Here is a 26492-nt window from a genome sequence, read left to right on the forward strand (position 1 = left end):
TATTATTATTATTAACTTGTATCTGTGGATTCAGTGGTGAATGGTGTTGTCTAACAAAGGTTTACTTAAGTAATCCCAAGACCATGTTCTTGATAATAATTACAGACGAATGATGTTTTTTAAGACAGTGATGTCTGAGGAATCAGAGATCATGCGCATTCAGAAGTGGTTTTCTTCTTGCCCTTTACGCACTGAGATTTGACCAGATTTCTTGAATCTTTTAACTGTATTTTGCAATTTAGAGGGTGAAATGCCCCAAATCCTTCCAGTTTGTCTTTGGGGAACATTGTTCTCAAAGTTACGGATTATTTGCTGAAGTATCTGTTGGCAAATTGAAAAGTCTCGATTGATCCATGCTCTTGAAGGTCTAGGCTGTTTTTGGAGGCTCTTTATATACTATGACACGATTGCCTCACCTGTTTAACATTTCCTGTTTCACATCGCCTTGTTATTTTAACTTGTCAAATTGTTATTAGTCTTAAATTGCCTGTATGTAACAACAACAAAAAGAAACAATGAAATTCACAATGTAAAACATCATATAATGTTTAACTGTGGTGCTTTAAATATGAAGGGTGAATATCATTTTCAAATCACTCCTTTTGATTTTTTAGCATTTTTCATACTGTCCAATCTTTTTTGGAATAGGGGTTGTATAAAGTGTTGATTCTACTGTTAATTAAAAGAACAGTTAATCAAACCTATTAATTTAAATAGAATAACATGTTTTAATAATGAACTGTTAATGATGCCAGCTAGAAACTTACCCTGACATGCATTTTTAGGTTCAAATGTACGGTGGCCCTGTAGTGCACAACACAACGAAATTCAAAAAGCAAACATAAGTTCACAACACAACGGAAACAAGCCACAACACAATGCAAAAAAGCCGCAACACAACGGAAACAAGCCACAACACAACGGAATAGCCACGACACAACGGAAATGCTCCCGACCACTAGGGGGACAGGTGGTCTCCGGAAACGGTAAATTGCTCTCAATCTCCCATGCGTTATCGCTGGCGGTCTGGATTAGTGATGGGCAATCCGGCTCTTTTTCGTGAGTCGGCTCGTTTGACTCAGCTCACTGAAAAGAGCCGGCTCTTTTGGCTCACAAACGGCTCTTTAAAAAAAAATGTTTTCTCTATGATAGGTGTGAAAACAATTCTAATTCAATTATTAAATGAAATCATACTCGCAATGTCTCACAATTTCTTTAAAAATGCATTGATTTGTTATGAAAAAATAATACTATTAAGCATTTGCATTAGAACTTTTTAATGTATAGAAACAACATTCAAAACAAATACAATCTGAACATAATAGAACCCATATTAAAGAAAAAGCTGTTTCTCGAAGCTCCGCTAGCTTCACAGTTGGGTGCACAGTTCGCATATGCCGGTGTAGGTTGTGCGTAGAACCGGCTTTATGCGATATTTTTTTTTGGCAAATTCTACACTGTGCTTTAACATTGTCCACATCATTAAAGTGGTTCCAAATGCTGCTGTGCTTCCGACTCATTTTCCTGCTTTTGCTTTGTTTTCACATGTGTTTTTCCTCTCCTCTCCTCCGAGTTTGACGCTGTGTGTGTGTGTGTGTGTGTGTGTGTGTGTGTGTGTGTGTGTGTGTGTGAGTGTGTGATGGTTTATCTATATTCTGCTCGTTTCATGAAACGATTCAGTTAAAATATTTTGTTAATTTAAAAATAAATTACACAGATTAATATCCCATCACTTACACAGATAATCTCTTGTTGTGTCCCGATCATAGACAGTAAAAGAAAGGTCCCGATTCAACTCCTGAGGAAATATCGGCTTTTTAGTGCCGACGCTGCCCCCTAGTGGTCGGGATCATTTCCGTTGTGTTGTGGCTATTCCGTTGTGTTGTGGCTTGTTTCCGTTGTGTTGCGGCTTTTTGCGTTGTGTTGTGGCTTGTTTCCGTTGTGTTGTGAACTTATGTTTGCTTTTTGAATTTCGTTGTGTTGTGCAATACTGGGCCACCGTACAAATGAGATTATGTTCACAACGGACCATATATTGCTATTATTATTATTTATTTATGCAGTGAAAAATATTATTTTATATAAGTGTGAATATATGACATTTTGAGACCAGGTGTGCACATGTCATTTTTTTAGGGGGGGTCCTCAATAAATGCCCTCCTCTTCAGTCACTACTACACCACTTTCATATATAAGTGACGTTAAATAATATGATTGACTTGATTCAAACCAGTTTATTTAGATGTTACAACATGAAGCACATTTTTAGGTTCACATTTTGTTTTCAGTGTATGTGTAAATAAAACAACAAAATAATGTAAAAGGATACTAAACTGCAGTTAGCCCATTAGCATGTTAATAGAAGCATTAGCAAGCATGTGTGTGTGTGTGTGTGTGTGTGTGTGTGTGTGTGTGTGTGTGTGTGTGTCCATCTTCATGCTCTGGATACATCAGAGCGATCTTCAGATCTTAATACAGGACAGAATACATAATTACAGATAGAAATGTAACAACATTTTTACTTAAGTTTACATGCCAAAACATGAACACACACTTGTATTGGTTCAGTGTTTGTGTTTATCAATAACTAGGACTTCATCTCATCAAATTTTAGTGCTAAAAATAAATCTCCTGAAATCACACAGATATTCATTTAAATTAAATTTGGTCAACAGCATCATCACATGTAACATCATCAATCATTAATTTAATGCCTCTAAAAGAACTCTCTAAAATTCATTGTGAAGATCATTCTTTCATTACCTCAGTGTTTCCACTCCAGTTTCTTTTCAATCAAAATATATTTTTTGTCTTGCCTGAAGAAAAGGATCAAAAGAACATTTGCTGTGTCAATGAACTTATGACATTATAAGTGCACAAAATAAAAAATAAAATGTTTAAAACATGGAAAGTGTTGGTCATTCATCCTAACCCATATTTAATGATATTGTAGTATTTTAATCTCTGCTTCTGGCACTTTAATCCTTTTCAGTTAAACATACAGATCTTCATGAATATAAACACCTTGACTAATGTGGGTGAAAAAATACACATTCAGATGTACTTACAAGTTTTGTCAGATTTGATCTCTCCATTAGAACACGACACGTCCAGATATTCAGATCTCCCCAAACCTCCAACATTCCATCCATACTTGCAATTAAGCCATTTCATGTCACCATGTTTAACAAAGACCTTATATTGGGGGGGTTGAACATTGTACTTCTCAGTAATGTCAGGTGTAATTTCACAGGGCTCTATGACAGTTAAAGTCAATCTGATTAGACACAAATTGTAAAATAGTTCTTGATGAGAGTGAGATCAAGAGAATAATTTAGAAACAGACGACTCACCCAGACACTTTGGAGGGGTCTCCCATCTCCCATTCTGACACGTATAATATTCCTGTTGTTTGTCTAGCACATAGTCTCTTTTGCAAGTATAATACACCTGTGTAATTACGTCACCATTCTTTCTATATACATTAAAGTCTCCATGTTCAAGATGAGGTGGCGGTGGACAGATCTTACCTAAACAAATGAACGTAACAGACATATTTACATCCATTTTGAGCAGTTTCACAATTTCCACAGAAAATATTTGCTCACTTTGAAATCATCAAATTTTTGGCAGAACATTGTTTATCATTTTAAATCTCATTGATGAGCATCATATATATATATATATACCAATTAAATGTTTTTACATAACCTCTAATTTTGTATTAATATTATTCTCCACGTATCATAATAAAAGCAAAGCTGTCAAAGTAATAGCTCTTTTAGTACTTTAATATCTGACAACAACAACAACAAAAAATATATACAGTATATACTGTATATATTACAACAATATGACAAAGACAGCAACTTGGCTAAAGAGATCCAATGTATTTCTAAATATGCAAACTTTATCTCAAATATGCTTTAGTAGTATCTTCAGGGGTGTGTGTGTGTGTGTGTCTGTTATCTACAACCTTCTTAGCTGTGTGTGGTATGTATGTGTACAGTATGCTTGTTTATGTGTTTGTGTTGGTGTGAAAGACAGAAAAATTATACTAATGAACTGAAAACATTTGCATACAGCTTTGAATATTTGAATGCTTATTGTTTCTTATTGGTGTGAATATACAGGTTTGCTTGTGTGTTGCATCATGCATGTGTATGTATGCATGTACAGTATGTCTGTTTGTGTGTATATGTGCAGCATGTGTGTGTTTACACAGCAAGTGGATTATTTCTTCCTCTCTGCTTGTGCTCGGATGAATTGATTATCCTTTATCACTTGCGCACTATTGCATTGTGTCTGTGTTTAATTGTGTACAGTGCATAATGAACATTAAAGAGCCATTTTGCAAGATGCCGTTCCGCAAATGTTTCCACCTAGTGAGCGATATATCCCTCTGGCTGTGTCAGGAGGCGCACGAGGATGGGGTAGAGCGCAGATTTGCGTGTCTCTCTCCTCCAGCCAGGACTGGAAGCTGACACAGAGCTCGCTGACATTGATTTTACTTTCATTTTCAATTCGAATAAACAACTACACTCCGCTGCGTCCATAGTAACACAGCTCTCTAACACTCATCTGCCGTCTTCTCCATATGTGTCCTCTATACCATGGTGGTTTGTAAAGCTCATGGTAAAATACTAACATAGGACCGTAATGCATTTTAAAATACATTCAACTTAATTAATATTATTGTCTTTAGCAATAAATATGTAATTCAAGAAACATAATTGTATTCCTTTCTGTAACTGTGATCAGATTACTTAATTTTAAATGTGTAATGCGTTACACCCAACACTGATCCATAGTCCCTCTCATTCATGCACAATGCACACCCATATATGAGGTGATACAGACCTCTCAACATTTCAGGTGAACTGCTGAAGATCATGAAAAGCAGCTAGAAGAATGTTGTGGCACAAAGAACACTTAAAGTATATGTACTGTCTATATAATGTTTTTAAATGGTAAGAAAACATCATGACATTCTCTAAAATGTTGGGGTTGAATCATCATTTGTTCAACCACATTTGTGTCCATCGTGTAAGCAAATGTGATTGTAAGATTTAAAGGGGACTCACTTGTGCAGACAAAATCTCCATGCCACTCTTTATCTTCACACATCCAAGTACCCTCTGGGATTTTATCATATGGACTATTGCACTTGTATGACACCTTTTCAAAGTTGTTGTACACATTTTTCTCATTTAACAGTGTCACAAACGTCATGTACTTTGTTGGTTTGGAACACAAAGCTTTTTCTAAAGGAACAATACAGAATTGAATTAAAAAAAAAAAATCTGATATATATTGACTGTACAGTATGTATGACTTGCCCAACATTTCCTTAAAAAAGAAAGACAGAAAAAAAAGTGTTTTACTCACTAATACATTTCGGGTAAATCCAGGTTTTTACTTCACATTTAGCAGTTGTCTCCCTCGACTCAAACCCCTCAACACACTCAAAGCGTACTGTATCTCCATGTGAATATTCTCTTTTGTCTTGGTTTTCATCTACCAGTATGGCATTGTTTACTATCCGAAGAGGTTTTGAACAGAAAGCTGCCAGTAAGAGGCAACAAAAACAAGAAGAAAGAAATCAGAGAGGAGAATCTTTTATACAAAAATAAGCAAAATTGTTATTAAATGTGTAACAAGAATGTTTAATAATAAAATAATATAATAATTTTGTAGTATCAAATAATGTTTTCTTGTGCAGTAAATAATCAATACATTTACATTTTGATTGTATGTTTTCTGTGATCACAGTTGAAATATTAAATTATTGGTGAGAAAGTAAACAAGAGATGAAAACTTTGCACCTCCTCACATTTGTATTGTTCTGTATCTCCTCTTGTTGTGGTTTTAATGCGTTATAATGGCAATGCATTCTGAATGGGTCTTTAAAACACACTGTAGTTACGATCACCAATCAAAACTCACCTTCACATTTCGGTGCTCCTCCCCAAGATGCATTGTGGCAAAAAACTTCCCGATTCCCCCTCATTGTGAATAAGTTTCGACATTTATATGTTACAGAAGATCCTTCAGGATAAAATTTCTGAGGGTCAGAAATCATGACTGAATTTTCCACTTTTGGTGGAATGTCACAATGCACATCCTCTGGAAAAAGAAATATATTACAAATCAAAACAACCAAAAATTGGACAATAGTAATATATATATATTGCTATTTATGTGTACATGCATTTATGCCACCTTTGTGAAACACTAAATAATGTGTGTAAATATTCAATTTAAAAGCATACATGCTGCTTCAGGTGCAGCTCCTGTGTCGCCTTTGCAGATGGTAATAGATATGTAAGTATATAGATTACTTTTCCGGCCCACTGTGTTTGTGTCTTCATTGTTACTCATAGTCATGTAATAAGAGTTCAAGAGGCTCACCCTCACAGGTTGCTGTCTCCCATTTACCCATGACACATTTAATCGAGCTATGTGTTGATTTAAAGCCTGGATCGCATTCAAATTCTGCAGATTCTCCATTAAGAAAGGTTCCTTTTGTTTGCTTCATTTTTCCATGTACAACACTTGGGAAAGCACCACATTCTTCCTCCCCTGAAAAAAGCAATGACAAGTTATTAAACTAGTCTTTTGTCTTACACCTGAGACAGACTTAAATAAAACACACTCACTGATACACTGTGGCTCATTAGATTCATTGCATGTCACTGATTCCCAGCAGTTGCCACTGAATGGTTTATAACCTCTATCACATGAGTAGTAGATGTTTCCCTCATTTATGTATGTGAACCCGTTTTTCAAGGATGGAAAATTGCAAGATACTTCCTTTGCTGTGGTGAAAAAACATAAAATCTGTATTAACAAAGTCATTTTATTTAATTTAGTTTCTGAGTTATCAATGGGAAGTATATTAAATATAATTATTTGATTGGATAATGACATTAAATGTACTTGTCAACAAACTGTAACTTGCCAGTGCAGTGCTGTATGCCTGTCCATTGGCCCTGTGAAGTACAGGTGATTTCTACACGCTTCTCTGGTTCAAATCCAGAGTTACATTTATATCCTATTCTTGAATTGACTTCGTAGTTTTGTCTCTGACCTCCCTCAATCTTTGCATTTGGGATTTTTGGTGCTTCACACTTAAGTTCTGGAAAACATCCATCATACTAATTAATCACAGAATTCATGTAAATTATGTATCAGGACCACAGATTGTTACGCTTTATAGAAGAACATACCAGCACACAGTGGATCTGGTTTCCAGCCGTCTCGTGTACATTTGGCTTTCTGTGCCATTTTATTATATCCAGAATTACAATAGTAAAATATTTCTGCATCCAATTTTGAGTCTCTAAAGTAATATTGTGGATCATAAACGCGCCTGTCACGTGGAACTTCACATCTAATATCTGAAACAAGATTCACATATTTTAAGATACACACATTTAATAATATACAATGAATTCAGCACCAAGTCAAGAAGTGATTCTCTGCAAGCTTACCCAAACAAGTAGGCTCATCATCCCATTTCCCATTATCTCGGCATGTAAATGATTTTGTGGTTTCTTTTATGCCAAATATCCAGTATTTTTCAGAGCAAGTAATTTTTACTTTTCTCCAGCTCTGAAAATTGTTTTTCCCTCTGGTTCAGTACTTTCTATTCCATAACTGGTTGTCTTAATCTGACAAGTTACTTCTGTTCAAAACAAAATGAACCAATACTAGGTTAAGAAGAGGTCAAGCATTGAAAATAATAACAGAATGGAATGTCTTTATGTCTGTCTTTTAGGGACAAAATAATTTGGACTTAAAACATTAGCTAATAAATCATAATTCAAATACATTTTTTAAATGCCAAAACTATTCCTGGTAAATAATCCTAGAATGTAATTTGAATTAAGTGAAAACTTGGAATATTTATACATTTAATTCTAAATAAGCAACTGAAATACAGATTATTTACAATTAGAGTGTAAACAAAGAATGAAGACACACTTATATAATGTGATTTTTAAAGAAAAATAAAACAGTTCTGCATTAAAATGTATAGCATCTAAAAGGTTTTATAAAGTATTATTTATATATCAGAGTCCACTGTGTTAAGAATTTTCCCAGTTGATATAGTAAATTTAGTTTTATAACATAAGTATTTTAATGTTAATATGGCATCTTTGTAGCACTCTTCCACCAGCTCGACAGCAGCTTCATGTGGCATTTTAGATGCTGTGAATTTGAACTCTTCATGAAACTTAAAGTTCGTCAAACACCAAAGTGGTCCTTTGAAAAAGGATTATTCTTGTTCATGATTAATGTTCAAATTTAACAAAATTATTGTTTATTGTTCATAAATTTGTGTCATCTATTACTGATTACCCATACGCTGTGTCTAAAGTGGGTAGGACAACGAGATATGTCGCCCCAGAGAATACGGTTTAAAATACTCAGCAATGTGAATAAGCTACAATTAATAATTTCTTGTGTAGTAACAGTGCATCATTTTGTTTCAGTTTTTGTGTGAAAGATGTTTATATGTCAGATAAATGTTTAACTGCAGCGTTGGAAGATCCCCATGTCTTTAAACACAAACGAAGACCACTGTAACGCTGGGAAGAAGTCAAGAGAGCTGGATCTAGGTGCAGCTAAGGATTTTTAATGAAAATAAACAAACACAAATAACTGGTAGACACAGGAAAAAATTAAACATCCACGATGGGAAAAAAAGAACATAAACAAGAGCAAACATCTATGAAGGGCACTGGTTAAACACGGGAGGTCAAACACATACAACAACTGACAACGAATGATCAAACAACAGGGCTTAAATACACAAAGGATAATGATTAAATGAAACACAGGTGAGGACAATGAAGGACAGCTGGTAGAGATGAGAGCAGGGAATTATAGGAAGTGTAGTCCGGGTACAGATGACAGGGGAGAAACACAGGCCAGACAACAGTGAATCGTGACAACCACAAATTGTTGCACATAATTTCATTGTGTAACATGTGTCACCTTAGTGTTAAGGTACACTGGATCAGTATCTAGGTTCAGAGGAGCAGTAATGAAACTTGGGAAAAGAATAAAAAGCACACACAAACAATCAAATTCTTGAACTGCTGGCTTGTATTAACAAAAGTGAGAAACATTAAATGTCATATTAAACATTGTACTGATACGCCTGGCAAGATAGAGACGTGGAAGTACTCGTCCTTCAGGTATAACGTTACGAACCAATCTTGATGCCGGACGCAAGTTTGAATGTGTCTTTGCTTGAGGATTTTCAATGGGAGTCTGTGCAAGGCTCAGTTGTAAACTCGCAAGTCCAAGATCGGTTGTAAGCCGCTGCCTTTCTTGGTAATGATGTAGTAAGGGCTGTATAAACCCTTCTTCATCTCGGCTGGAGGGACAGGCTCTATCGCGTCTTTGAGTAAAAGGGTTGCGATCTCCGCACGTAGGGTGTTGGCATCTTTGCCGTGCACCTAGGTAAAGCGGACACTGGCGAAAGTGGGCGGGGGCCTGGCAAACTGAATCGCGTAGCCGAGTCGGATGGTCCTGGCCAGTCAGCGCGACAGGTTGGGAAGTGAGAGCCACGTGTCCAAGCTCCATGCGAGGGGCACTAAGGGGACGATCATTTTTGACATACCTGGCTAGGCTTCGCTGTGGGGCAGAGTAGGCAGTGTGGCGTCGGGATGCCTAAAAGCGTCCCGAGGCTTTGGTGCTGAGAGAAGACTCGAAGCACTTACCTTGCTCCGCACACCCGGTAGGGGGCGTGTTCGTGTAGGTGTTCACTAGACTCATCATTACCGGCCAGCCAGGGTGCAGAAGTTGTGGGTTCGGAGGCACATGGTCTGTGTCCAGGGTGTCGGGACTGCTGGAGTGTGGCAATGGGTTGCCGTAAGAGCGGCATTTGCGTGCCAGATAACCCAGGAAATGAAGGAGGTGTGGCAAAGGAAATAATTTTCAAACAAGTATTCTCCTCCCGACCCTTCACCGGGGGACGGAGTGGTCTGCTTATCATCTCCGGAGCAAATGTCTGTCGTCCATCTCAGGAATGCTTGGGAGCCTTCCGTGTCCTCGAGGACGTTTGGGAGATTGGGGTTATGTTCTTCCTGCGGGGCGCGTGGCGCAGGGGCTGAGAGCTGGGCCCAGTTTGAGGCGGAGCTGCCTGGCATTTGGAAGCTGCAGGGGGAGCAGACGGTGCACAGAGCGCGCTGGAACGCCGGCGGGGCATGATGTGGGAAATGGCCTCCTGTTTCTTCACCGCCGAGAACTGCTGGGCAAAGTGGTCGACAGTGTCGCCGAATAGACCGAGCTGGGAGACGGGGGCATTGAGAAAGCGGGCTTTGTCTACCCCACGCATCTCGACCAGGTTCAGCCATAGGTAATGTTCCTGGACCACGAGGGTGGCCATCGCCTGCCCTAGTGTCCGCGCTGTGACCTTCATGGCCCGGAGGGTGAGGTCGGTCGCAGAGCACAGTTCATGCAACATGTCGGGGTCAGGACTACCCAAGTGCAAATCTTTGAGTGCCTTGGCCTGGTGAACCTGCAGGAGGGCTATGGGATGCAGGGTGAAGGCTGCCTGTCCGGTGGCGCTGTAGGCTTTGGCGATCAGTGACATCGTCATCCTACAGGCCTTGGAGGGGAGCACCGGGCGATCCAGCCAGGAGGCAGCATTCTCGTGACACAGGTGGTTCGCAACCACTCTGTCCACCTGGGGGACCTCCAAGTACCCGTTGGCCGCCCCGCCGTCAAGTGTAGTGTGAGCAGATGAGCGAGGAGGTCGGTTGCAGGCAGTGAAAGGTGTACTCCATGACCTCGTTAACTCATCATGGCTGTGAGCGGCGCCCGGACCCGAGGAACCAATTGTCTAGCCGCAAAGGCTGCGGGGAGGATGGAGGGTTCCAGTCCAATACCACGCTGACGGCAACCCGTGCAAGCATGTTGGCCATCTGAGCGTCAACCCGAAGGTGGCAGTCCATTCTAGTCTTCCACGTCAGACACCGGAACGCTCTTCGATGCAGTGGCAAATTCCATCATCCAGCTCGGGGGGCTCGAGGGAGTAAAAAGATTGGCTGTAAGGTGAGCCACTCTCACCTCGAGTTCGGACGGACATCATCGAGCGGGCCGGGGAGCAGGTGGTTCACGGGGATCAACCTGGCGAAATCGAGCCACAACGTTGAAGTGAGCGACAGACGGGGAACCAATATTAAGTCTCATATGTCCAGATCAAAATATGCTATATAAAATTAATGATAAACAAATAATGGTCAAAATATGTTCTCAACTGTCAATTAAATATGATATATCAAAGCTGAAGATTGTAGCTTTTTAATGACAACTAGATTGAACTTCTAGTCCTCTAGTCTTCTAGTCAATGACCAAGATTTTTACGAAAATGTGGGGAAGTTGTGTGGGATCATAAAAGACTGAATACTTATAAGACCTTATTCACAGCAGTCCCATCTTTAATTTCTGACATAAATGAAAACGAAACAGTGAGGGATAGACTTTTTTCGCTTATTTAATCATATTCATTGTATAAAGCTATCAAAAAGCTCCTTAATCAAATAACATTTTCCATTTGACATTTACTGAAATTTTTTTTCATTGTTTCATCAGTGGAATGATCCAAAAACTCTTTAAACAACCGCACAACCGGGGTTTGAAATGAGCACCTGCCAACCTGTCAAATGTGGGTAAAAATCGGCAGTGGGGGTTACTCTGTCACACTTACCAGCCACTTTGGCGGTTTACCTTTTCAAGGTTTTTCCTGCATTGACAATTCTATTAATGTCGGGTGACTCTGAGCTGCTGGTGATGTGAATTTAATTTTATTCTTGCCTCTTATAACTTATAATCTGTGACAGTAAAACTTATATGACCCATTTGAATTCTACAGAGAACATTCAAGTATAAATCTCTGTATGGAGGAAATCAAACCCCTCAAACTGCTAGACATCCCCTTTATTATAAACAACACATTAATTATAAATACATTTATTAACATTTTGTAAATAGTTAAGGTGAGCTTTTAATTTTGGGTGTTGAAAATAGGCACCACATTAGCTTTATACTAATAAAGAAATGTCATTATACTCTCAAAAACATTAAGAAACAAAATTGACTTGTAAATGATGCCAATTTAATCCAGTTGCCTCTGAGAGACAAATATTCTATTTCCAAGCACAACATAAAAAAAAATTAAATATTGTGAGTAAAATACACAACATAGTTTTACAGCAGTAAAAATAAAATGTCCGTAGTTTTACCTACTCTGTACAACTATGAAAATGTTGCCTTAAATAACAGAAACCCCTTTTCTGCCTTAAAAACACTTAAACGTGCATTCTGAAATGTTTTTATTTTGTGTGTGTGTGTGTGTGTGTGTGTATGCATGTCATCTTGGAGTTACACTTAGTGGTGTGGATGCAGCATCATTCAAATGCATTACTGATGCCATTGTAGAAATTCTTCACAGTCAGTCATGGTTATAATCATAATCCATGAGTGAAAGTGTTTAATATCTGTGCTGCTACTGAGATTAAGCGAATAGTATTTGCGTGGTCATGTGATTCAAACATGGCAGACTCAATCAGGGGAACCTCTCCATATAAAATAAAAGCTTTTATAAGGTTAATGATATGAGTCTTTCTGGCAGTTCATTTTCACTATTTCATTATTATTGTAGGGATTTTTCTTTAATCATTCTATGTTTTCATATTTAATGTCCTTTTGAAGACATTCTTAAAAGCACAAACAATGCATGCATGAAGAAAAGTAAAATGTGTATATCATTAATCAATTAAATATAATATAAATGACATGTAAATAAATAACTAAATAAAAAAAGTAAAGAAGATGAGCAGTAAACTTACCTTGAGATTGTACAAATGTAAAGGATAAAATCAAAAAGGCAAAGCCGAGGAGTTTTATAGTAACTTTCATTATTGAACGTTTGAGCTCACTTCATAAATGACTGTAACTTTTTTTAATCTTTGTCTCTGAAACTTTATTCTGCTTGGGGATCAACAAGTTAATCATTTACCAAAGTCAGAAAGATGACTCACTTACAGCAGAACCTCTCTGTACAAAGATAACATTTACATTTACATTTATGCATTTGGCAGACGCTTTTATCCAAAGCGACTTACAGTGCACTTATTACAGGGACAATCCCCCCAGAGCAACCTGGAGTTAAGTGCCTTGCTGACACAATGGTGGTGGCTGTGGGGATCGAACCAGCGACCTTCTGATTAACAGTTATGTGCTTTAGCCCTCTACGCCACCACCACTCCATTGATAACAGTTCCTTTAGAAAAAAAATCATACCCAAAGCTGCAATTCACATGTTATTGGGACAAACTAAGAGATAGCTCCTTTAAAGAGAAGTACAGTTTCTTGAGTCACACATTTTAACAGTAAAATACTGTAAAAAAAATTCAGAAATAAAATGTTAATTGATTAACAAATATTAACTGTAAAATATACAGTAAAATGTTTCAATATATTTTAAAAGACAATACAGTAGTTCCCCGTCTGTCGCTCTCTCGACGTTGTGTCGGAGAAGCGTCACTAGGGGTCTCTCTTGAGCGCCGAATATGCCTCTGATCTATGAAAAAAGGCCAATGAGAAGTTGGCAGACAGTATTTGCATACCCCGCCCCCGGACATATGGGTATAAAGGTGAGGAAATACTATGAGTTCATTCAAAAATTTTCTTCGGAGCAGATGGTCATGCAGTGAAGTTTGCCCCGGGGCGCTTCAACAGCGCAGTTGAAAGTGTTATTTTCTCTAAAAGAGCAAATACACAGCTGGCGTTGAATGTCCTTTTCAGGATGCGTCTTTTTAAAGACGTGTTTCCGCCTCTGTGTAGTTTCTGGATGCGGTTGATTTCTCCCCCCCTCTGACGGTCATATAAGCTGCCTTGCGTGCCTGGGCTGCGATTACATGCAGGCAGCGTTTTATGAATGGTCTATGTTCTCAGTGTGAGAACATAGACATGACAGCATTGCGGTCATGGCTTTCTTTTGTCATGAGAGAAAGCCACTTCAGCCGCCTCCCCGCGTCTCGACTCTTTCCTACGGGATTGAGGCAGGTGCCGCAGGCGATGACGGGCTCTGTTCGCCGGGTAAACCCCTCGAACCACCCGCCTCCCCGGCACGCTTGCTGGCTTCCGTCCGAGCTCGGGATGAGCGATTTCTCTCCAATGGTTTATGTTCTCAGTGCGAGAACATAGCCGTGGCAGCATTGCGGTCTTAGATTTCTTTTGTAATGAGAGAGAGCCACTTCAGCCGTCCCCGCGTCTTGCCTCCTTCCTACGGGATTGAGGCAGGTGCCGTGGGCAATGGAGGCGATTTGGGGATAATGACGGGCTGCGTTCGCTGGGTAAATCCTCCGAACCACCCGCCTCCCCGGCACGTTTGCTTGCTTCCGTCCGAGATCGGGATGAGTGCGGCCCGCTTTGCGGCCGGCCTGCCGGTCCCTTGAGCTCCAGGAATTAGATGACAACATCGCCATGGCCAACCCCGTGGTCCAGAAATGGACTGGACCTGGTCGAAATACAGGCTCCTTCTCGAACACCCCCATCTCCCAGCTCCGTCCATTCGGCGGCACCGTTGATGACTCCGCCCAGCAGTCCTCAGCAGTGAAGAAGCAGACGGAGGCCATTTCACAAACCTGCCACCATGGGCCATGCCCCGTCTGCTCGCGAGGGCATCCTCCTACGGCTTAAAAAATAATAAAATGTGCTGCTCCGCCTCAACCAAGAGTGGGCCCAGATCTCAGCAACAGAGTCGAGCACCCCGCAGGAAGCGCACGCCCCCCCCATCTCACGGACCCCTTCGAGGACCCGGAAGGCTCCCAAGCGCTCCAGAGACGGACGACCCAGAGATCGAGACGTTTGCTCCGGAGTTGGTAAACAGACCAAACCGTCCCCCAGTGGAGGGCCAGGTATTTTTGGCACGTTTTTCACTAATAGAGCAATTTCCTCTTTCTGGGTCACCTGGCCCGCAAATGCCGTTCTCACAGCACTCTGCCGCCACACCTCAACAGTCCCGGCACACTGGACGCAGACCCTCCGCCCTCAGCCCCATGACTGTTCCCCGGCCGGCCGGTTATGAAGAGTCCAGAGGACGCCGCTATAGGACCTCCTCCTCAGTCACTAACCCGCCCACTGCTGGGTGTGCGGAGCAAGGTAAGCGCTTCGAGTCTTTTCTCAGCACTAGAGCCTCCCGACGCCGTACTACCTGCTCCGCCCCGCTGTTCCACTGGGTACGTCAAATGTAATCGTCCCCTGGGATGCGTGTCTTTCACTTCCCAATCCGTAATGCTGGCTGGCCAGGACCATCTGACTCGATTACGCAATTCAGTTTGCCAGGCCTCCGCCCCCTTCGTGGGCGTCCGCTTTAACGCAGTACACGGCAAATACGCCAAATCCCTGCGTGTGGAAATCGTCTCTTACTCAAAGACGCGATAGAGCCTGTCCCTCCAACTGAGATTAAGAAGGGTCCCTACAGCCCTTACTTCATTGTACCCAAGGAAGCGCGGCGGCTTACGACCGATCTTGGACCTGTGAGTTTTTCAACCGGGCTTTGCACAAACTCCCGTTCAAAATGCTCACGCAAAAACACATTTAAACTTGCGTTCATCATCTAGATTGGTTCGCAGCGGTAGACCTGAAGGACGCGTACTTCCACGTCTCAATTCTGCCTCGACACCGACCCTTCCCACGGTTCGCGTTCGATGGCCAGGTGTATCAGTACGAAGTCCTCCCCTTCGGCATGTCTCTGTCCTCTCGCGGCCCTTGCCCTGCTCCGGCATTCGCATACTCAATTGGCTCATTCTGGCCCACTCCTGAGAGTTACTATGCACTCACAGAGACCAGGTGCTCAGGCACCTCAGCCGTTTGGGGCTTCAGGTCAACTGGGAAAAGAGCAAGCTCGCCCCGGTTCAGAGCATCTCTTTTCTCGGCATGGAGTTATACTCAGTCTCAATTTCAGCCCGCCTCACCAACGAGCGCGTGCAGTCAGGCCAGGCACGGCGGTCCCTTTAAAACCTTTCCAAGCTCCTGGGGCATATGATATCCTCTGCGGTGGTCGCGCAGCTGGGGTTGATACATATGAGACCGCTTCAGCACTGGCCTCAGACTCGAGTCACGAGACAAGCATGGCGGCACGCACCGTGTGATCATCACCCCCGCCTGCCGCCGGAGGCAGGAGAGTACATGTAAATTATTGTTAAAATTACAGTAAAAAAACGTAATCGGGCGGTCCCACAATTCCCTGCGTGACCCATTACATTTCATTATATTATGTTTCATCATATTTTTTATATCAGTTATGTACACTGGGGTGTGCTGTGTTATATTTGATGTTATTTAGTTAATGTTTACTGCATTATTTAAATCTCACATGTGTTACATGATGGTGTTTATTGTTTGTGTGAGTGATACTGAGATACTGAGCACAAACTCTATACGTTTATTGGTCATTGCTTGTGGAAGAGCCACTACTGATGAACTTTATGTCATCATTTGACCTTCTGTAATTACTATGGTGATTAACAAATACCTTAGAAAGTAAACAACATATTTTTACAGTTTCAAAGGGTATGTTTATGATTTTTTTTTACAGTGCCAATGTGTAAATTACAACCATTTTAAACTGTAAAATATACAGGTTGTTCTTTAAAGTGGTTTACATTTAAACTGTATTTTTTACATAATTATTCTGGCAACCACAGCTGCCAAATTTATTTTGTAAAAACAACAAGATTTTCTTTACAACCTAAAAACAGCAAGCAGCAAAGGGCAGTTTCCAAAATGTTTTCTGTCTTCTGCAGCTTTCTCTTGTTAGATCTTTTGCACTGCCTCATGTAGGCCATGATTTTTTAAAATTATTTATTAAATTAATCTGATCGATGGGCCATTGTTGCAAAGAAACAGACAGAAAGAGACATAAGGAGGAAATTGTATAATATTTTCAAGCTTTCAAACATTGCAACAGTACTGCCACTGCAAAATGTGTTTGTCACTGCCATTGCAAAATATGTCTTTTAGAATTGAGCTGATAAACACAGAAATAGTTTTGTAACTGAGGTTACTTAAACATTTGAGTGTGCTAAACTTATGTAACATAAATGCAAAATGTATGTGAAAAAATCAGATTCCATGCTTTCAAACGATATTACATGTGACTATTTATTTATCTATCCATAGACTTTTACATTTTATGTGTAAACCTACAAAAACACAGACCCGTTAAGGGGTTACAAAAATAAATAAAACTTGTATCCGTGTCCTAAATGAACCTCATTATCTCACACTAAAGAAATGTTTTTAACCAGAAAAGCAGAATGCAGTTTACAGGATCTTACAGTTGGAGTTTGGTAAACACTAAAATGTTAAACTTCAGGTCTTTGACTTCATTTGTAAATGATTGTAAATTAAATTAACTTTTACAGCAAACATAGTTATTTTCATTGCTACTCATTGGTAATCACTTATTTTATGGAGCAACTGCACCACCAAGTGTTCCACATGACAAGTCCAGTGATGGTGTTTTAATCAGATCACATGAAACAGTCCAGAGGTTTGTTCTGAACATTTTAATATTATTTGTATTTTTATTTTAGAAAGGAGTACTCAAGTAAGCATTCACAAAACAAAATGTAGAAATATTCAGATGACAGCTATTTTATGTTTACTTTATGCACAGGACAATATTAGCACTATCTACCAGTCAGAAATAATCTGGTTTGTTGACTGGTGTGATACATTAAGTTAATAATGAACACAAAGAAAACTGAGGAGATTGTCTTTGATCCAAAATGTATAGGTGACCATTGTCAAGTGGTTATACATGACCAGCACATTATTCAAACACAGACTTATATGTAATTGGGCGTTTATATAGCTAGTTCATTTACTTGGGATACACACATTGAATTGGTTTGCACCCGTCTGCACCAGAGATTGTATTTTATTATGCAGACTATACAACTCAAATCTAAATGGGTGCACCTGGTAATGACAGCAATGAAAATTGTTGGGCAGGAAGAACATCTTAATCTTCAGGGTTTATATGAGCAATGCATTCTTAATCAGGTGTAGAAGATCTTATGTGATCAAATTCATTTTTTGTATTCACAGTATGAATTGCTTCCCTCCTGGAGAAGATTTAGAGTTCCATTTAGCAAATTAAACACATATAAGAATTCCTTTGCACCTGTATCTGTGCTAATGTTCAATAGTTTAGCTTGTTGATATGTTAATATTTGTATTATATTATATGTAGTATTTGTGTGTCTATGTGGTAATGTTTGATGCTTTTGTGATGTGTTTTTTTCTTATTCTGTCAATGCAGCAACATGAAGTCCAAAACAAATTTCTCTTCGAGGGACAATAAAGTATACTTAAACTTTAATATGAACATCAATCAACAACAATTGATGATATGAAGATTCAGGAGATTCAGTTGACATTTTGCTTGGTTTATAAAAACAACAACAACTACATTTTAGGTCTGAATTTTTTAACTCCCCTTTAAATGTATAGCCCAAACTATCCCAGATTACATTTACATGGAAAAACCATAATGTATAAAGTTGTTTTAAAAAAATATATATATAATAATATTCCCTTCGGCAATGTTTCTCATAAGGCAGTGGTCCTCATCCTGGAATACACCAGTATGACACATTTTGGATGCCTCTCTTATCTGACACACCCAGTTCAGGGCTGCATCCGAAAGCTTTAGGAGTGGTCAATGACTCTGAAAAGGGGGTACAATCAGGACCTTTTGTCCTGGGCCAGGGCTTGAGGGGGACCCAAGTAGAGGGGGTGTCCATAGAAAGGCTATTCCATATTGTATAGAGCATCTAAACACTTGATATGGTGAGCAAACTCAAAATCTATGTGGGTGGCGCACATTGATCTGATAACTTTTGTTTTAGCACAGTGGTTGATTGACAGGTGAGAGGTGACACTACACTACTGCTGGGATGCATACAGGACGGATAGTGTTCACACCTCAAAAGCAACATGGTCACATCCATATGTGTTTTTTGTAATCCTATCACAAAAAGATCACAAAACACATTTAGACCTATATTTAGTGCTGAGCACATGTATTTTTCTTATGTCTTCCATCACCCATACAAGAACGTGCATTTTGTTTACCACAGCTGTTTGTAACTTGGCTGTATGGGTAGTACTGTTAAGCCTGGAGACCTACTCTCTATTTCATAGAATCCATCTTTTCCTGACTTCTCCATGGATTCCGCCATTACAGCAAGAGTCTTCCTCTTGGATGCTCTGCCCTTCTGCTTACTGGTGATGGTGAGCAGCAGAGGCTGTTAGAGGGTGTTATATCAACTACATGTGGCTTAAAAACTACTAGAAAATGAATGTTTTTCAGTAGCTGATAATGCCCGAAACATTTCAAACCGAACCAGATGTAATAAGCAGAGGTCGCATTAATCTAATTATCTGTCACTTGACGGAACATTGATGGATAATTCCAAATGCTGTCCATCATTTTGGCAGACAACAAAGTGGGAAAATATTTAAACCAAGCTCCTCATTTTTTTCAATTTTAATAATTTTCAAGTTTCTCTGAGAGTGTATTTGAGTGTTTTTTCAGCATTCTGCGTGAGAAGCGGCAAATTTGCCATGAGCTCTCGATTTTCATAAGGGATGTCCTCTTTTCTCGGAAATGTCCTGTTTTTCTAAGACTTATTCTTGCTCAACAAAAGAACAGATGAAAGTTCTAGAGCCAAGTGGAGTAACTTTACCATGTAAATGTGTGTGATTAGATTGTGTACTTATCCATTCGTGGGATTGTCGTCAAAACCGTATGTCCATACGCAGCTTTTTGTGAGAAAGGGATTTTTGTTAAGTAAACACAGACTGTTCCACAGTGATTGACTGTTATTATTGATATTTTCAGTGCTTTGTAATGTGAATAAGCTGCGAAGCAGAAGTCTTTAACATCCACAGTGGAAGAAAGCTCTAAGCATAATGGGAAAATTCGCAGCCAGTGAAAAAGGTGGATACACTCGATAAGCACTTTATTAGGAACACCTGTACACCTACTTATACATGCGATTATCTAATCAGCCAATCGTGTAGCAGCAGTGCAATGCATTAAATCAAGCATATATGCAGGGGCGTGTCTATGGGGAGGCTTGGGGTGGCAGTGCCTCCCTAGGATAAACTGCCTCCCTGAGAATTTGAGAAATAATCTGTCCATCTGATCAGAGGCGGCGGCAGCCGATTTTGCCGGGCTTCAGCCCGAATGTTTTGAGTGTAGCCCGAATGTATTTTGAAAAGTTGACTGACAAATATGAAACCGGACAAAAGCCTATGTAAACCCCGAAATCATAAGTTGCCTTATTTCATTGTGCTTTGGCTTTGCACATACTGCATACAGCCTGTAAAAATAGACATAGGCATAATCTAGCCTATAGAATAAGTTCCTTTGCTGTCAGTAGCCTATGGCGACTCCGTTTGTTCCTCTCTGTTGAATATGCAGCAGGTAGGGGAGGAGCTTGCACAGTCGTTGACATCAACTAACGTTACTTAGTGGCGAGTTAACGGCAATTAACTGAAAAGACAGCAAAAATTAAGCAAATGAGGCTTTGGGGATTTTTCCGAAAGAAGTCAGTGGGTAAGAATTCACATTTGTTTTTGTCCTTAAAGTCTTAAGATCATCATCTAGCTGGCTTTCACCCACAGTAGGCTAACCCTCAAGAGTTGTAGCCTCTAACCTCCTTGTTTAGATTGGTGCAGCTTGGTAGCTCAGAGTTAACGCAGTTGCCTCCCTCGCCAGATACCGCGGTTTGAGTCCCGTTCGGAGTGTACTTTTCTTGTTTATCAGGTGTTGTTTTCGCTAAGGATAACCAATAAGTATTAACATAAAATGTATGTGTGACTTGTTTTGTGATATTAGTTTGTAGGAAATATACACTTTGATTTGATTAAGTGTAGCAAAGACGAGCTACAGACTGAGGAGCATCAGCAGCAGCTGTGCCAGAATCAGGCATGGAAACTGGTAACAATTAATAAGTCACTTTACTTTAGAGAAAGTTAAAAGTGAAACATTGTTTATCTCAATGATCCTAATGAAAGGATTTTGACAGATGAATTATTCTCAGAGATGATGAGAATTATATACAGTTCGATGCTATAGTGTGTCAATGAACTTTCATTGTCTTTCTCAGTCATTCATGTATTGCTTTAACTTAGTATCTTATACATCATTTTGACTATTTATGTCAAAAAATATAAATTATTTATATTCAATATTTTTACCTCACTTTACTCACTATAATATAACTCTTTTGTGATGACTTTATGTTAATGTACATGAAAATTCAAGAATCATGATAGATATTAGGGCAATCCCACTGATCTGCTCTTCCCAATACATTTTCTTCAATGGTATTGGTCTACAATTTGAAATATGTAGCTTTGATGAATTAGTTGTGTGAAGCTGATTTGCAATAAGTTATGTGCTGTATCTGTTCTTTTACATCACAGATGATTCAGGGAGGAGAGAGGATGTTGAGGATAGTACTAGAGTGGAAGATTTAGGAACTGTAGAAACAGGCCCAGCCAGAGCAAAACTCAAAGAATAACCACTCACCAGCTTTGGACTACAGGGAAGTGGTTGCTAGTGTGAAAATAAAATTGTCTGGGCTAAGCCCCAGATGTCCTTCAATGCTGGAAACGCCTTTGCATCTGATGATAAATTACAATTTAAAAGTGGATTGTTTTGTGCATATTTTTCCATCGCTAGCAGATGAGTGAGGTCTGACACAACAAAAATCCAGTTTAAGCCCTATAGTCTAATAGGGGCCCTGTGCCTATCTCTGGGTTCCTGGCTTAGAAAAAGATATGCACTAAAACAGATTGTGTGTAGTATAGCTTAATTTTGCACCGATTTTTTCAATTGTTTATGTTGCCCCCAAACAAGCCAAATGCCCCCCCAAACATGATGTCCTGGTAACCCCTCTGGCGTGCTGACCCGAAGGTCGAGTCTTCCATGTCAGATGCCAGAACGCTCTCCGATGCAGCGGCGAACTGACTGGCCATGAGGCGAGCCGCTGCAGCGGCGAACAGACTGGCCATGAGGCGAGCCGCTCTCACCTCAAGCTTGGACAGGGGGCAGTTCAAAAGCCGCTGATATGCACCGTAGATCCAACAGCGTAAGCTCTGCAGAGGTGAGTGGAACAGTAAGTGATCTCAGCTCACACAACCGCTCTGCTCTGAAGAAGAAATCTGAATGGACAGATGCATGATTCCATCCTTTTATAACCGTATGTCTGGGGGATGGACATACAAATTCTGTCTTCCAATTTCTCATTGGCCTTTTCTCAAGTTCAGAGGTAACCAAGGCCTTCAAAGCAGTTCCCTAGTGTCGCTTCACTCGACACAACGTCGAAGTGAGCGACAGATGAAGAAAGACGTCTTTCCGAAGCACCACATTTATTAGACAATGTGTCACATCAAAAAGAACAGCAACTTGTAAAAAAAAGCGCGTCTGTTATTCACCTTTTTCCTGAACTCAGAACTGTTCCACGATTCATAACAGAAGCCTGTGTTAGTTTTCTGGCTCAAGTTTTTCTAGACTCAAACAGACCTGTAAAATGGTTGATGTTCTCTGTCTGGATCACAATTTTTGTTAGTTTTTACATAGCTTCTTATGAAGCCCAGAACCAGAGAACAGTCAGCAGCAATCATGGCACACAGTGGTCGGTCAAGAAAACAGAAGGTATACATTCTAGTTGTTTTTGGCACAAAAACACGTTCAGTCTAAACGGCCCCTTAGAATACTGTGGAATACTATGTTTTGACTACTTTTACTGCATTCAAATACATTTTAAAAGGCTGTAATGGAAATATGTCATTTTATCACAACTATGTCCACTGTAAAAATTAGCTCTTCTTGTTGTACCTTTTAGTGAGGGAAATATAAATGGACTGTGTCTAGATACTTTGAACAATAATTAAAAAGGAAATATAAAAGCACTTCTGTAAATGTTTAAATCCTTTAATTATAAGCACTGCAGTGTAAAAAACCAAGGGAACACTAACAATACAGCATAATACGTCATAAACTCAACAAAACAATTCAAGGACTGACAAATGATGATGAAAACTAGAGGGTATATATACACAGGGAAACGAATGAGGTTATGGAAGGCAGGTGCAGATGATGAAATAGTGACAGTAACGTGCATGTAAAATGGCTAGAAATAGCATTTTAGCGTAGTGTAAAGCTGACAATTTACACAAGGTTTATTTCCATTTCTTTTGCTCCAAACTTACTTCAAACTTACTTCTCTGTCTGCTCGTATTAATGTAACACATCATAAAAAAGTGTTTCACCGCTGTTCAAATGCACTTTGGATCACATCATTTATATGTATAAATGTTTTCCATCTGAATGGACTAAATATTAAATTAAACAAATGACAATAAAATGCAAAGTAATCTCTTCAGTAATCAAAATACTTTTTGTAATGTAACTGTATTCTAATTACTAATTATTAGATTCCTCCGTAAGGAGGGAATCTATTGTATTTGTCGGTTTTATTATTATTATTATTATTATTAGATTCCTCCGTAGGAGGGAATCTATTGTAATTGATGGTTTTATTATTATTATTATTATTATTATTATTATTATTAGATTCCTCCGTAGGAGGGAATCTATTGTAATTGATGGTTTTATTATTATTATTATTATTATTATTATTATTATTATTATTATTATTATTCTTCTTCTCCTTGAGCCCCAATAGCTCAAAAAGTCACTGGTCAAAAATTTTCTAAATTGGCACATTGATACTCCATGCCAACGGGTACCCCCAAACCAAGAATGGCCCACATTCGCCCATAGGTGGCGCTACAGGCCACGCCCAAAAAAACAAAATTCAAAGTGATACAATTTCCACGCCATTTGTCCAAATCTTCTGAAATTTGGTGTACATGCCTCATTCCTCATGGGGAACAAAAAAGCCTCAAGAACCCATAACTTCCGCCATGATGGATTTTCCCGTACGTTGAAAATTTGCGAAAACCTACAAAACTCTTCTTCTCCTGAACCGTAGCTCCAATTGACTTGAAATTTGGTACACATGTGTAGAATGGACATCCTTGAAAACGTTACTTAGGAAAAATGAATACGATACAAAATGGCTGAAAGGGGCGTGTTTATGTAAATGTCCAAATTTTAACAATATATACGTGTCAATAAATCAAATGTAATTTTGACTGATGGTTTTTCAAACCTAACATGCTTAAAGATGACATCACTCTGAAGTACTGTGCAAAGAATGGCCATGCCAAAATTCCCATTTTCTGGTCAAAAATGTTCTAATTTGGTAAATTAATAGTACAGGCCAACAGGAATCCACAAACCAAGAATGACCGACATACGCCACTAGGGGGCACTACAGGACAAGCCAAAATTCCCATTTTCTGGTCAAAAATGTTCTAATTCGGTACAAGAATAGTACAGGCCAACAGGAATCCACAAACCAAGAATGACCGACATTCGCCACTAGGGGGCACTACAGGACAAGCCAAAATTCCCATTTTCTGGTCAAAAATTTTCTAATTTGGTACTTTGATACTACAGGCCAACAGGAACCCACATACCAAGTGTGGCCCACATTCGCCCTTAGGGGGCGCTACAGGCTACTCCAAAATTTCGTTTTCTGGTCAAAAACGTTCTAATTTGGTACATTGATACTGCAGGTCAACAGGAACCCTCAAACCAAGAATGGCCAACATTCGCCCCTAGGGGGCACTACAGGCCATGCCGAAATTCCCATTTTCTGGTCAAAAATGTTCTAATTTGGTACATTAATAGTACAGGCCAAAAGGAATCCACAAACCAAGAATGACCGACATTCACCACTAGGTGGCGCTAGAGGCCAAGCCGAAATTCCCATTTTCTGGTCAAAAAAGTTATAATTTGGTACATTGATACTACAGGCCAACAGGAACCCACAAACCAAGTATGGCCCACATTCGCCATTAGGGGCGCTACAGGCCACTCCCAAAATTTCGTTTTCTGGTCAAAAATTTTCTAATATGGTACATTGATACTACTGGCCAACAGGAACCCACAAACAAAGAATGGCCAACATTCGCCCCTAGGGGGCACTAGAGGCCACGCCGAAATTCCCATTTTATGGTCAAAAATGTTCTAATTTGGTACATTGATACTACAGGTCAACAGGAACCCTCAAACCAAGAATGGCCAACATTCACCCCTAGGGGGCGCTACAGGTAATTCCCAAAAGTCCCATTTTCTGGTCAAATATTTTCTAATTATGTACATTGATACTACAGGCCAACAGGAACCCACAAACCAAGAATGACCCACATTTGACCATAGGAGGCGCTACAGGCCACGCCCCCAAAAATATTTTCAAAGTGATACCATTTCCACGCCATTTAACCAATTCTTTTGAATCTTGGTGTACATGCCTCATTTCTCATTGGGAACAAAAACGCCTCAAGGATCCATAAGGTATGATGGATTTTCCTGTAGACTGAAAATGTTTCGTTTAGGATTCAGACAGAAATACATGTTTTTTGGATTCATCCATTGAGAGGGTTTAACCCCAACCCTCTACTGATCAATTTGAAATGATTTGCCATTTTGAGGAGGAATCCGCATTGCTGCTTGCAGCTATATTTATTATTATTATTATTATTATTATTATTCTTCTTCTCCTTGAGCCCCAATAGCTCAAAAAGTCACTGGTCAAAAATTTTCTAAATTGGCACATTGATACTCCATGCCAACGGGTACCCCCAAACCAAGAATGGTCAACATTCGCCCATAGGTGGCGCTACAGGCCACGCCCAAAAAACAAAAATTCAAAGTGATATAATTTCCACCCCATTTGTCCAAATCTTCTGAAACTTTGTAAACATGCCTCATTTCTCATGGGGAACAAAAAAGCCTCAAGGACCCATACTTCTGCCATTATGGATTTTCCTGTACAGTGAAAATTTTGGAAAACCTACAAAACTCTTCTTCTCCTGAACCTCAGCTCCAATTGACTTGGAATTTGGCACACGTGTGTAGTATGTATGTCTTTCCAAACGTTACTTAGCAAAAATGAATACAATACAAAATGGCTGAAATGGACGTGTTTATGTAAATGTACACACAAAAGATGATCAAAAATTTTTAAAATCCCATTGATTTACAATGGCTGAGCAAAAGTGCTCCCTCTACTGGACAAATATGGTCCACATGTAAAATCCCATTCACTTACATTGGCTGAGCAAAGAGGCTCCCTCTACTGGAGTAACTCTGTCTACCACATGCAGCTCTTCTGTAGCAATCTCTCTAATGAAGCATTTCGGTCTCCTAGTGGGTGGAGCTCCAGACTTAGACTACAGAAGACATTTTGCGTCTGCATGGAGGTATGTCAAATCAATTGTGTGTCTTAATGCTTTCCAGTTTGAACATTCAA

At 39.7% G+C, this 26492-nt stretch overlaps 2 protein-coding genes across 15 annotated transcripts in view; one reads left to right on the plus strand and one right to left on the minus strand.

Moving 5' to 3' along the window:
* Positions 1-26492, plus strand: part of cfh (complement factor H) — a 148230-nt gene that overhangs the window by 67462 nt on the left and 54276 nt on the right. The gene's annotated exons all lie outside the window — the stretch shown is intronic.
* The window catches only part of LOC127641303 (coagulation factor XIII B chain-like), an 83610-nt gene that overhangs the window by 30467 nt on the left and 26651 nt on the right, over positions 1-26492 (minus strand). For 2 of the 14 annotated variants that reach the window (XM_052124222.1, XM_052124215.1), the window contains 6 exons: positions 5389-5565; positions 5085-5264; positions 3354-3530; positions 3069-3257; positions 2764-2816; positions 2034-2468 (listed from right to left, as the gene is read on the minus strand). In XM_052124222.1, coding sequence (XP_051980182.1) covers positions 2794-2816; positions 3069-3257; positions 3354-3530; positions 5085-5264; positions 5389-5565 — 746 coding nt within the window. In that variant the 3' untranslated portion in view covers positions 2034-2468; positions 2764-2793. Of the gene's footprint in view, positions 1-2033; positions 2469-2763; positions 2817-3068; positions 3258-3353; positions 3531-5084; positions 5265-5388; positions 5566-5946; positions 6127-6272; positions 6303-6411; positions 6583-6659; positions 6819-6961; positions 7139-7229; positions 7401-7493; positions 7688-12866; positions 12981-26492 lie in introns of those variants that run through there. The other 12 variants (XM_052124225.1, XM_052124223.1, XM_052124224.1 and 9 more) reach the window with 12 other exon arrangements.

The sequence above is a fragment of the Xyrauchen texanus genome, chromosome 50, assembly GCF_025860055.1.
Source record: "Xyrauchen texanus isolate HMW12.3.18 chromosome 50, RBS_HiC_50CHRs, whole genome shotgun sequence".
In the NCBI taxonomy this organism is placed as follows: Eukaryota; Metazoa; Chordata; class Actinopteri; order Cypriniformes; family Catostomidae; genus Xyrauchen; species Xyrauchen texanus.